General features: G+C 38.9%; 1 protein-coding gene across 2 annotated transcripts in view; it reads left to right on the plus strand.

The window, feature by feature from the left end:
• Window positions 1–13846, plus strand: part of Sppl2a (signal peptide peptidase like 2A) — a 36045-nt gene that overhangs the window by 696 nt on the left and 21503 nt on the right. For both annotated transcript variants that reach the window (XM_028756360.1, XM_028756353.1), the window contains exons 2-10: window positions 3394–3513; window positions 4254–4436; window positions 5035–5124; window positions 5546–5679; window positions 7355–7506; window positions 10503–10599; window positions 11201–11302; window positions 12255–12336; window positions 12855–12929. In XM_028756360.1, the coding sequence (XP_028612193.1) occupies window positions 3394–3513; window positions 4254–4436; window positions 5035–5124; window positions 5546–5679; window positions 7355–7506; window positions 10503–10599; window positions 11201–11302; window positions 12255–12336; window positions 12855–12929 (1035 nt within the window). The remainder of the gene's footprint in view (window positions 1–3393; window positions 3514–4253; window positions 4437–5034; window positions 5125–5545; window positions 5680–7354; window positions 7507–10502; window positions 10600–11200; window positions 11303–12254; window positions 12337–12854; window positions 12930–13846) is intronic.

Below are 13846 nucleotides of genomic sequence, written 5' to 3' on the forward strand. Positions count from 1 at the left end.
CCCTTCTTACTGCGGGTGGAGGGGCAGGTGTGGGCAGGGTTCCAGGTGTTAGCGTTCTGGCCTGCTCTTTAGTTAACTGCGCTCCATACATTTCTCTCTGTAGCCATATGAATATCTCTATACATTCCTTCCACTCCCATATAGTGCCTTCTATGGAAGGTACACGAGATTATACTGTGGGGATTTGTTTTATGCTTTTGTTTTCTTATAGGTATATTTTTAAATACCTTTAAAGGGGGGAAATGAGAGGTTTGAATAGATTGAAGTCTAAAAGGGTCGAAGTCTGGTTAAGAAAAATAACAAATATGTGCATACATACCCATGTTTACTGAAATAATGTTTTAAAATTCGGCATCAGGTAATTTGAGCTCCAATGTGTGACCAAGAAGCCAGCTTTCAGTGTTTTAGATTTTGTTTCTATTCACTTTCTTTTCTGGGGTTTGATGTTGGGAACTTTTTGCCGTGTTGTTTGCACACTGTTGTGTAAGCAGTGTATTCAGTTATTACTTAGAAACCATCACTTCTCTGAAAGACTGTACTTTGTTACTCTGGGCTTTAAAAGCTCACCGAGAAAGTCTAAGCCCCAAATAGGTTTTTGAAAAAGGTAGCCTTTGGTGTTCTAGGAACCTTGCTGGATAGCTTTGGAGAGAACTCATACAAATGTATTTTGAGGAGAGAATAACAACTCAGTAGCATTACTTTGTATCTTTAAAGTATGAACTGAGTAACCAGACAAGTACCATTTAGGTGCAAAGGAAACAGAGGGCATGTAAATGTCAGGAACCTATAACTTACCTGTCAAGCTTGACACTCATCTCAGTGAACTTCTTAAGATGGTGAATACAAAATTATGTTTACATACTGATACCATAGTTCCACTAATCCTTTCTTAAGATAAATCAATATTTAGCACAATAATACATCTACTCTTGATAAACCCACATTTTTGGGCAGTGGTGGCACATATGTTTAATTCCAGTACACAGGAAGCTGAGGCCTGTGGATCTCTGTAAGTTCCAGGCCAGTCTGGTTTACAGAGAGTTCTAGGACAGCCTTCAGAGAGAAATCTTGTCTCAAGAAAACAAAGCAAAACAAGCAAACAAAGTGTTAAATCCACACTGTGGTTATTAAAGAGCTGGGAAGATCTAATGGATGGCATGGATACATGGGTAATGATGGTTACATATTTATCATGCTATTTTTGTTGTTGTTTTATTGTTTTTTTTTTTCAGATAATTCTTTTCTCTGTAGCCCTGGCTGTTCTAGAACTCACTCTGTAGACCAAACTGACTTCAGACACACAGAAATCTCCCTGCCTCTGCCTCCTGAGTGCTGAGATAAAAGGCTTGTGCCACCACTGACCAGTTTAGCAAGCTATTTTTAGGTACTGACCCTGTGAAGTACTTGGCCTCCCTCCCACCCCCCAAACAGGGTCTGAAACAGGCTGACCTTGAGCTCCCCAAGAATGACAGTGCACTTCTGATTGTCTTTAGTGTGAGGATTGTAGACATGGGCCACCATGCTCAAGTGGCTTCCTGAATGTAGACAAGTGCTCAACTGAGCTAAATCCCTAGCCTGCTGAGGAATAAGGGTTTTGTTGTTGTTTGTTTTTGTTTTTTGTTTTAAGGTTGGGAAGTTGGTAATAGGTTTCTTTGGCTGCAACTTTAAACATGTCCCTTTTCTGAACAAATTATAAGATTTCCAAGTGTTTTTATAGTGGCTTTGCTCTTGGTTCTTATCATAAATCATAACTAAAAGCATCCATTAATATCTGTGTGAGATAGTCTGAACACTGTGCTACCCAGACATTGCCTCTTTCAGGTTACTCCTTTAAACTCAGTTTCCCACGGGGTCAAAGTTTGGACAAAAATGAAGACAAGTTCTTTACCAGAATGTACATCGTGGTGCATTTAGCCTAATTCTAGATAGAGTCATCATTCCATCTGTAAAATCATGAGCCTGCCTTTTTGCTGTCTGCATTGAGGGCAGCATTCCCCTATTCTGTTCTCTCCCCAGAAAGGCCTTAATAGGCTCTTTTTATAGCATGGTAGGCTTTCTCTAGACTGGTCCTCTAAACCTCCAAACTTCTCCTACAAACTAATGCCAAAGGCTTATGAGCCATATCATCAGCTATAGTCTGTCATAAGCAACAACCTGCCATTGTGGTACCATTTTTCTCAGCCTTCTGTTAGTTGTGGCTGCTTGTGTTTCCACCTGCTGACCCATTTCCCGGGACCTCATGTTCTTCCTTGTGGATTTAGAGATAGGTTTGTTCACAGAGAGGATGGGGAGAACACCTAGTGAAGGAGGGAGCTGTGTTCTGAAGGACTGGGGATGTCTGAATGTCTCCCACATCTCACCTTTGTGTATCTTTCTCATCACTTTTTACTGTTTCTCTATCTTTCCTTTCTAGGCAGTGGGAAGGAACACAAGAGAAAGTGTTTTAGCTCTTTTCTAAAAGTTATTTTCATTATCTTACCTATTTATTGGGTGGGTATGCATTTGTGTTGTGATCTGAGGACAGCTTGTGGGGATCATTTCTCCTCCTCCCAACATGGGTCCTGAGATCAAACTCAGATGGTCAGCCTTGGTGACGAGTGCTGTTATCAACTGAGCTATCTTGCCAGCTCTTCTAGCTTTCCTTTATTTTATTTACTTATTTATGATTATTTAGAGACAGGATCTCTCTGTGTAACACTGGCTGTCTAGCACTCACAAAGATTCACTTGCCTCTTCCCCAACAGCTGGGATTAAAGACATGTAGACCATTCTTGGCAATTTTTTGTTATTTTGTTTTGAGACAGGGTGTCTTTGTGTAGCCCTGGCTGTCCTGGAATTCGATCTGTAGACCAGGCTGGCCTTAAACTCATAAAGATCAGCCTGCCTCAGCCTCCCAAGTGCTGACATCAAAGGCTAGCACCACTCCCCACCCCTGACTGGCAGGCAATTTTTATCTTAAACTCTGCTTTGGTGTATTTGGGTAGGCAGTTGAAGGCTCTTGAAGATTTGAGAGAAAATGCTTTTAAATTCCAGGTGGTTATCTTATACAGATAACACTTAGAAGTAATCCCATATCTCTTTAATCCTAGTTAAAAGAACTAGTCAAGAATTGATAGTGAGACAAATAGAGAGGTTTTTGAGTACCTCTTTCTGCATGAATGTGCACAGTGAAGTCATAACTCATAAAAGAGGAGGAAAGTGTCAAACTGAGAGGGCAGGCAGGCATTGTTACATCACAGCAAGAATCCTCTCAGGGATGTGGCTCTTAAAACTGGGGCCATGGTTAATCTTGTAGGAAAGGGATCAACTCTGTATATAAATAGTTTTATTAAAATCTTCAGTTGCCTACAAGCCTAATTATGACTGCCACCATGAAAGTTGTTTGTATCTTAGACAGCTGCTCAGGAAGCCATCCTACATGCGTCTGCAAATGGCATATCTTCACTGTCCAAGGACTACTGCATGTATTATAACAACAACTGGACACAGCTTCCACGTTCCCTAGAAAATGCAGTAAGTAAATAACATCATAATTATCAATAATAGTAAAAATGTTGAATATGAGTAATTATTTTAGGATATAGATCAGTTATGATATTTGGTGATTAATAAATACTTCATTGACTTTGGTCAAGTCTTCTTCTCCGTAAAAGAAATGAAAGAAATGACTTAGGGAAATTTTTGTTTGTTTTAGTGAGACAAGGTCTCACTAAATAGACTTGACTAGTCTGGAATTCACTATGTCAACCAGGCCGTCCTTTAAGTCTTAGAGATCTGCTTGTCTCTGCTTCTAGAGTGCTAGCGTTAAAGGCATGTGCTACTGTATTGGGCTTGGTTGAGGGAAGTTTTTATTTATTTTTATTTTATGTGCGTAGGTGTTTTATCTGAATGTATGTCTCTATATCACACGCATTCCTGGTGCCTGCAGAGGCCACAGAGGATGTTCTATGCCTGGAGTTTCAGATAGTTGGGAGCTGACATGTGGGAGCTGAGAACTGAACCTGGGTTCTCTAGAAGAGCAACCAGTATTCTAAACTGCTGAGTCATTGTTCCAGTCCCAGATTGAGGGAATTTTAAAATTTTTACCTCTAATCCTTGTTGTTTGTCATAAAGTTGTTTTTGTTAGTTAACTCAGGCATAAGTACATGCTATACCCCTGAAAACATTGTACCAAAGCAGTGTTGGGGTCTCATCTCTGAATACTATTGGGAAAATGAGGTATTTATCTCATCAAAAACATTTCTTGTTTTCAGACTTCTTTTAGCTTGATGAATCTGACTGGCACACCACTGTGCCACTTTTCTGATATTCCTCCTGATGGCATAAAGAATAAGTCAGTGGTGGTACACTGGGGACCCTGCCATTTTCTTGAAAAAGCCAAAATTGCACAGAAAGGCGGTGCTGCAGCATTGCTGATTGCCAACAACAGTGTCCTAGTAAGTCCTAAAACAGAGTGACTGCTATTGTGCCTATAACATCAAGTCTCCCAGGAATTGAGTTAACTCTTCTGTGTATTCTAGAAGCTGAAGTTTTAATAACATTGTAGATTATTTTTTATTAATATATATTCTAGATTTAGTATTAAAACTTATTTATTTATTTATTTATTTATTTATTTATTTATTTTTTGGTTTTTCCAGACAGGGTTTCTCTGTGTAGCCCTGGCTGTCCTGGAACTCACTCTGTAGACCAGGCTGGCCTCGAACTCAGAAATCCACCTGGCTCTGCCTCCCAAGTGCTGGGATCAAAGGCGTGTGACACCACTGCCCGGCTTATTAAAACATTCTAATTGGAAAGTTTTATAGTTTTTGTTGTATTTCTAGAGTTGAGATGACTTGGTTGAAAACAAATATGTATATAATATATGTTTATATAGTGTCTATACAGTAGAATGCATATATAGTATATATCAGTTGAAGTTCATGTTAAAGTATGGAGCTTTGTTTTTATAGTTTGACATAATATTTGCACTTAGTGTAGTAGTATGTATGTTTTTATTCTGTAAATAATCACGTTTCATATTTTTTCTTTTAGATTCCTTCCTCAAGAAACAAATCTGCATTTCAAAATGTGACTATACTAATTGCAGTTATAACCCAAAAAGACTTTAAAGATATGAAAGAAGTAAGTTAATCATTGCATATTAGATGTTTACAAAGTTACGGTTGTTAACATTTAATCATCATGCTTTGTTTGCTTGCCTGTTTGTCTGTTTTAAGACTGGGTTTCTCTGGGTAGCTCTGACTGACCAGGAACTTGCTCTGTAGACCAGGCTAGCCTTGAACTCAGAGACCCACCTGCCTCTGCCCCCCCAAGTGCTGGGATTAAAGGTGTGCACCACCACCAGGCTCCAATTACTATACTTAATTTTATTATTCATTCTCCATTTGCTAACAAGAAACTTGAAGAGCTGAGTAAGGCTTCAGTTGTCCTGTCTTCTTAGCTGTGCGATGGAGTGTCCACCCTAGCATGAAATGTAGATGCTGCTGCTGTACTCTCGTCGAGGAGATTCATTCCTGTGTTTAACTGTCACTTTGCCCTTCAGACTCTTGGAGATGATATTACCGTGAAAATGTATTCTCCATCCTGGCCTAACTTTGATTATACTCTGGTGGTTATTTTTGTAATTGCTGTGTTCACAGTGGCATTAGGAGGATACTGGAGTGGACTTATTGAATTGTAAGTTTAATTAAACTTTTTATGGCTTCCTGATAAATGGTTTTAAATAATGTTTCATGATAATCCTAATAACAAGATTATTTAATTTTTTTATGGCCTCAGCATATAGTGAGTGATTGCCATTAAGACCAGATTGTGGGATTGTCTTTTTTGTTTTTTAATAGAAAAGTTGTAGACACCTGAATTGTTGATAAGGAAACAGTTATGTCACATCAAATGCTCATGGAGGCTACTGAGATGTCTCAGTGGATAAAGTGTTCATCGAACAAGTGTGGGGATCTGAGTTCAAAACCCTAGAGCCCATGTAGAGCTGGACACAGTTGTGTATGTTTGGCATCCAAGTGCTCCTGCAGCACTGTGAGAGTCAGAGATAGGAGTCTGTGGAAGCTGATGGGCAGATGGACTTGCCTACAATAGGGTCTACAGTAGAAGACAAGGATTAAGGGTGACTCCTGAGGCTGTCTTTCAATATCTGTACATGTATTCTGGCAGGTACACACACACACACACACACACACACACACACACACACACGGAGTACAATTTCATAGCAGGAACTGGGAATGTAGCTCAGTGATAGAGCTTTCACCTAGTGTTTTGCACAAATTTTGTCTTGTTTGAACCGCTGCACTCCCAAAAGAATACAATTAATGGTAGTATTTAATGTATACCTGGTAATTGGTTCTCTTTCTTGAAATTGTTTATGAATGCTACATGTGATTCATGTCTGTAATGACAGTACTTAAGAGGTGGCGGTCTTCCTTCACTACATAGTGAGGTGTAGGCCACCCTGGGCTGCTTATGACCCTACCCGATGCAGCCCTCTTCCCCCAGTGCTTTATGTAGTGTACACACCTATAATCCCACTACTCAGGAGGACCATGAGTTTGAAAGTGCCCTGGGTTACATATTAAATTTAGGTCCTACTTCTGCTACATCATAAGGCTGTGTCTCAGAAGGGGGGGTGCCTTGTGCTTCTTAATACATGGAATATGAATATGTGAGTTATTATGACTTACATGTGTACTACTGTACATTTTTAAAATTTATTTTCAATGACAGATACCAGTGGTTGGCATCTTTTCCCACTTCGGTACCACATTAGTAACCCTTGTGTTAAAGCCCTGACATCCTAATCTAGAGTTCTAGTGAAGGCGTTAGTGTCTCAATGAGAAAGTAGTGTGTTCCTTAACAGTTACAAAGGTGCAAATGTTTAGACATAAAGTTTTATTTCGCCAAAATCTTCAGTGAACTAGATTTAATTTAATGATCTAGGCCAGAAAAATGCATGATAGGAAGTCTAACTGTATATAGATGGATAATGTTGTTTGTAAGTTTATATCTTAAAACTTAACTATGTCAACATAAATAGGTCTCCCAACTTGGTTGTATGAACATCCACAAACATTAATTTGTTAATATGATAAATGTCATCTCTCCTAACAGTTTTGTTTTCACACACACACAAAAAAATCTTATTTCAAAGTTGTGTAATGGCAGATTATCTCTGGAGAGTAGGAATATAGGATGTTTTAGTTTCTAGATTAAATATCTCTTTCTGTTCCTTATTTTTTACTTTGTGATTAACTTTCAACTGGTGTTAGAAAGGGATTTTTAAAAAAATAACTGTACTTGGTAAAAGCTTGCTGATGTTTTCCTGTGTGTGTTTATACAGGGAAAACATGAAGTCAGTGGAAGATGCAGAAGATAGAGAGACAAGAAAAAAGAAGGAAGATTACTTAACATTCAGTCCTCTCACGGTTGTTGTGTTTGTGGTCATCTGCTGTGTAATGATTGTCTTACTATATTTCTTCTACAAGTGGCTTGGTAAGAAACTGGATTTTATGTGTGCTGCTTTGAATATATACCCATATATAAATTCTCAAGAGGCTGAGGCCAGCCTGGATAAATAGTAATCTCTAGGCCATCCTAGGCCACAGAACTATGGAGTAAGAACCTATCTCAAAAAACTAAACTTTTGGGACTGGAGAGATGGTTCAGCTGTTAAGAGCATGCACTGCTCTTGTGAAGAACCCCAGTTTGGTTTCTAGCACTGTGCTAGGTAGCTCATAAGCACCTATAACTCCAGCTCCAGCAAGATCCAATGCCTCTGGTTTCTCAGGTACTTATATACATGTACATACCCACCTATATACACATAATCAAATAAAAAAGACATTTATTTTACCCTAAAGCATATTTCAATTTTTAGTGAGAATTACAAATGAATTTTTTTTTCCAAGATAGGGTTTCTCAGTGTAGCCCTGGTTATCCTGAAACTTGCTCTGTAGACCAGGCTAGCCTTGAACTCAGATTTTGACCTGTCTGTGCCTCCCAAATGCTGGAACTAAAGGTGTGCATCACTGTTCCCAACTAACAAGTGGAATTTTTGATGTGGAAAGAAAATCATTCAACCTCATAATTATCCTAGAACATAGTATTAAATTATGATTGGCCAATGTTTTGTGTGGTATTGCGAGATTTTGTTTACCTTAAACGAGTCTTCATGACTTAGATGGCCGCTATCTTCTAGTATATTATAACTTGACGGAATTGTACTGACTTGCTAAGGCTTTTCCTTGCCTTTTTGTTTGTTTAGAAACAGGCTTTCTCTGTGTAGCCTTGGCTGTTCTGGAAGTTTCCTTGCCATTTTGTGATTAAGATATACTTAAAGTAACTGATGTTGACCTTGAGAGTGCTTTCTGGTAAACTCTTTACATTTAAGACAAAACTAGCTGGAATTAAGTTATGATAAAGTTATTCCTTATGTGGAATCCTTTCCAAAGTGGTAGCACACTGTTGGACAAGGCACTAAAGCTCCAGAATGGCCTCAGGAAATATAATCTCTACCAGGCTGTTACAAATTGGGTTAGGCAATTTTGCAGAGGATAGACCAAAAATCCAGTTGACAGGACATGGAGTGTCTATCCACTGTCCTCTTCCTACACATAGCCAGTGATCACAGGGACTCATGCAGTGTCCATGATACATATATTAGCTTATCTGGTCCTTACAGCAACCCAGTATTCGTCTCATGAACTTGATCTGTTAGATATGAACACTGGGAGATTTAGAGTGGCTTATCTAGCTTCACCCAAACCCGAACCACCCCAGATTTACTGTGTTTAGATCAGCCTCTGTTTCTCACCCCCATCCCTGAGTACACATCTGAAGTTCAAATATGCCTTGAAAATGGAGGTATAGCTTGTATTTCTATCACAATATTTTCTAGAAAGTTCATAAAAGGAATATTGTAAAGTGTAATAACCCCTCCTTTATAACATCACAGTAGTAAAATGTCTTTAAATAATTTTCAAATAAATCTGGATAGCATATAATGCCCATCAAATTTTACTACCTTGATATCTCATTTCAACAAAGAAGTTTCTTTGAATGGATTTGAGTGTTTGTGCTTTTTTCTTTTTTTTCCCGTTGAGCCAACATTATCCTGTGTAGCTCTGGCTAGACTGGTAACTTTCTGTACAACCAAATCTAGTCTTGAGCTGGTGGCTACCATGCCTGGCCGGATTTGGTTTGAACATAGGTCAAATTGTTATAGATAAATTCTCCATGGGAAAGCATGGATAAGATGGTTGGTTGATACCCAGGAAAGATATTTGTTTTCATCTCTAAATTACATTTCTAAAGAATCTTATTAATAGTTTATTAATCCAAAGCCAGGCCCAGTGGCACATGCAGAGACAGGCAGATCTCTACAAATTCAAGCCTGATCTACACAGCAAGTTCTAGGCCAGCCTAGGCTACCAAAAAAATTTTTTTTAATCACTCAGAGACTATAAGTCAGTTGGTAGAGTACTTACCTAATATATACAAAGTCCTGGTTCGATCTCAGGTGTCAAGGTGACCAGATGTGGTGATGCACATCTGTAGTGCCAGACTCTGGAGGCTGAGAAAGAAGGACAGAAGGTCAAGGTTTTCAAGGTTATTCTTGTCTGTACAGCAAGTTCAAAGCCAGTTTGAACTACATGAGGCACAAAAAGAGGACTAGGAGGTGTAGCCTAGTTGATGAAGTGCTTACTGTACAAGGGAGACTAGAGTTCAGTCCTAGGACCCATGCTGAGTGCCCCACCCACCCCTGCCTCCAGTCTTTTCATTCTAGCACTGGGTAGAAGCAGGTTGATCCCTGGAGCTTGCTAGCCAGTCAGGGTGGTCTGCTTGGCAAACTTCCAGGCCAGTGACTCATTCTGTTTCAAACAATTAAAACAAAAGAAAATCAAGACATCTGAGGAATAATACCATGTTTGTCTTCTAGTCTCTACACATACCTACCTACATGTGTACACCTACATACACACAAACATGCACATATGCAAAGGTTCATCAGTCCTTCTGTTCTTACAGTTAAGTATTTATAAATATTTACAATGAACACGTCACTTTGAATTATTGAATAATAAAAAAATATAGAACTATCTTCAGCCACATAAAGCAACCCTGGTAGTGTTTAATGCAAATAAAACCACAAGTACTGCATCCTGTTTTAAAACTCTAGGTATACATATTTGCATCTTAGCAACTACTTCAGATAATGATATAGTTACTAGTTGAAAATATGATCTTGCCAGGCGGTGGTGGCGCACGCCTTTAATCCCAGCACTTGGGAGGCAGAGGCAGGCGGGTTTCTGAGTTCGAGAGTTCAAGGCTAGCCTGGTCTACAGAGTGAGTTCCAGGACAGCCAGGGCTACACAGAGAAACCCTGTCTCGAAAAAAAAAACAAAGCAAAACAAAACAAAAATATATATATATATATATGATCTAATGAAGAGAGCTAAAGAATCAACCTCTGTCTTGTTCTTTTCTAGTTTATGCTATGATAGCAATTTTCTGCATAGCGTCATCAATGAGCCTGTACAACTGTCTTGCTGCATTGATTCACAGGATGCCATGTGGACAGTGCACGTATGTATCTATTAGTGTATGATGTAATTAGTATTTCAACTTAATACAGGAAAAGTGAGGTGTTGCTTTAACCCTGTATATTCAGTATGCCTTGTATTTATGTCTGCTTGAGTTTAAAGTCAAGAATGTGTTTGAGATTTTTTGTTCGTTTGTTTGTTCTGTTTTGTGAGACAGGGTTTCTCAGTAGCCTGGTTGCCCTAGAACTATCTTTGTAGACCAGTCTGGTCTCGAACTCACAGAGATCTGTCTGCCTGCCTCTGCCTCCTAAGTGCTGGGACAAGGTGTGCATTACCTTAGTGCTAGGACTAAAGGTGTGTGCCACTATGCCTGGCTGTGTTTGGGATCTTTACATTGAATTCCTGAGACATTTCAAGTGTTCAATAGCCATATGTAGCTAGCGGCCATCAATCCTGGAAAGCACTGGAAACATTTCCATTACCACAAAGGATTTTGTTGAACTGATTATTATGCCTCGTTAATGTAAAACCATGACATCAAGATTAATATTTCAGTCACTTCTTGTTAATGGTTGGAACTTTTTTGCATCAAGTGAACATTATTTTTATCTGCAGCATAAATTAACTATTTTATTTATTTTTAGGATTTTGTGTTGTGGCAAAAACATTAAAGTGAGCCTGATTTTTCTTTCTGGACTGTGCGTCTCAGTTGCTGTTGTGTGGGCTGTGTTTCGAAACGAGGATAGGTATGATAACTCTAGTTCACTTTACATTTAAGGATGCGTAGTGTTGTATCTTTTCCTGAATCATATTGATTGTGATTATTGTGGATTTTTTGTTTTTATTCAAGAGCATATCTTAAAACAAGGTTATTTGTTTTTTAATGAATAAGTTATTTAACAGGATCTCCCCATTGCTAGCCTGTAACTCTAGCTTTAAATTTTCAGTGACTCTATCTCCTGTAGGCCAACAAACCCAGCAGATGAACACATCTTAGGCTAAGGAGTTGAGCTCATGCAGGGAAGGAAATCGTGTTATACCTTAAGCACCTAGACTTAAAATATGCTCAGTTATGGGATGTTGCAGTGTAGTGTCTTATAACCTCAACAAATGGTGTCTGCACCGATTTCCAGAATGTTTTGTTTTGTTTTTGTTTTTGTTTTGTTTTGTTTTTCGAGACAGGGTTTCTCTGTGTAGTCCTGGCTGTCATGGAACTCACTCTGTAGATCAGGCTGGCCTCGAACTCAGAAATCCACCTGCCTCTGCCTCCCAAGTGCTGAGATTAAAAGCGTGTGCTACCACTGCCCGGCTTAGAAATCTTTTTATAATTGCCAAAGTTATTGAGTCTCTCATTGGTTGCTAGTTATACATATTAGTTTCTAATAAGTAAATTGTGTAGCTTTCACTTTGTGTTCAACCTGACTAGATATGAACACGAGGATTTTATTGGCAGCTGCCTTTGTAGAAGGAGACACGTAAAGCTGCAAAGATTAAGGTGAATGTGTACTTGTATCTGACATTCTTCTGAGGAAGCCTTGGCAGTCATTATTCTCCCATCACAGTAACTAGCTGAGGAGACAGTTCATAGCCATAACCGTAATGGTGTAACCATAGTGACCTGTTTATTTAACTTTTATCTGAAGAGAGTGGAATGAAATAATAGGTTGATCTCTCTCTCTTTCTCTCTTTTCATTTTAGGTGGGCTTGGATTTTACAGGATATCTTAGGAATTGCTTTCTGTCTCAACTTAATTAAAACAATGAAGTTACCCAATTTCATGGTAAAATGTTATTTTATAGAGCTTAATAATAATTTTTTTCTTTTTAAAACAATATGATTGACATATAATTTGCATATAGTAAGACAAGCTCATTTTAATTACTCTTGAAATGTCCCAAATGTATATGTGGCTTTTGTAACTTCCATCCACTTGAGCTACAGACCATTTCCCAGGCTTCAGAAAGCTGTTCTGCCTGTTTATGCTCACTTCTAACCCAGGCCAGGCCAGCTGCCGAGTGTTTCTATCTGTCATGCTCATGCCATAAAACCTTGTGAGACTAAATATCGGGGAAGAACATTCTTTAATTCAGCAATGAACCTAAGCAAATGGGATACAGGAAGTAAAGATTTTTTAAATGACATATGAAATAAAATTATACATAGTGATAACCATGAAACATCTTTTAAAATAGTGTTCAAATGTGTATCTCCATGCTTGCTTGTATTTGCAAAGTAATTTAATGTGTTAGTTTAGATGCGGGAAGTTTGACCTTTTAAATTCCTTTTTTTCTCTGACAGTCGTGTGTGATACTGCTAGGCCTTCTCCTCATCTATGACGTGTTCTTTGTCTTCATAACACCCTTCATCACAAAGGTATGACCATTTTAAGCTCATGAGGAAGCCTTCAAAACAATGAAACCTTTTAAAAATCTTGTTTGTTTGCTTTGAGACAGGGTCTACTCAGCATAGCCTTGTCAGGTAGAGAACTCTCTATGTGTAGGAGGCTGGCCTTGGACTCACAGAGACCTGCCTGTCTCTAGATTAAAGCCGTGTGTCCCCACTCACTGAACTACCACATGCAGCTCCTTAAATATTTTCTTAAGTATTTATTTTTATTTCATGTGTATAAGTGAGTACCTGCGTGTGTGTGTGTGTGTGTGTGTGTGTGTGTGTGTGTGTGTGCGCGCGCGCACCTCATGGATGCCTGGTGCTCACAGAGGCCTGCAGAGGGCATTCTTTCCCCTGACACTGTTGTTCCAGACCTTCAGATGCCACCCGTTGTGGGTATTGGAATCCAGGTTCTCTGCCAAAGCAGTGGGTACTCTTAATGCTGAGCCATCTTGCTAGCCTCAAGAAGGGAACCTTAATTCTCTTCATAGTGTTGGTTTTGCAGATTTTTATTCCCTGAAGGAAATTGCCTTTGAAATTGGTCTTTCAGTAGAGGGTATTTTAATAACCAAGCTTTCAGTTGCTCATTGGAGAAAATGAGGAACTTCTGATTAGTATAAAGGAAGAATGTGTATAATTTTTCTTTCCTTTTAAAAGTAAGACTTTCTTACAATCAGTGTTTAATGTGGACACTTTAGAGAGGGAGGGAAAGAAGGAAGAAATGTGTCATTGATACCTTCATTTCGGAGAACTAGTCTGAGAATAACAAAGACCAGCATGCCAGCTCTGCAGGCCTGGAGTGTACTGCATACCCTGGCAGCCCCTTCTGTGCTTTAGGTCCCAGTCTACTGCAAGAAGCAATGCCAGCTTTTGATGTCATTAGAGTTTCTTTGGCTGAAGAT

Source organism: Grammomys surdaster, unplaced genomic scaffold, assembly GCF_004785775.1.
Source record: "Grammomys surdaster isolate TR1022 unplaced genomic scaffold, NIH_TR_1.0 129, whole genome shotgun sequence".
Classification (NCBI taxonomy): Eukaryota; Metazoa; Chordata; class Mammalia; order Rodentia; family Muridae; genus Grammomys; species Grammomys surdaster.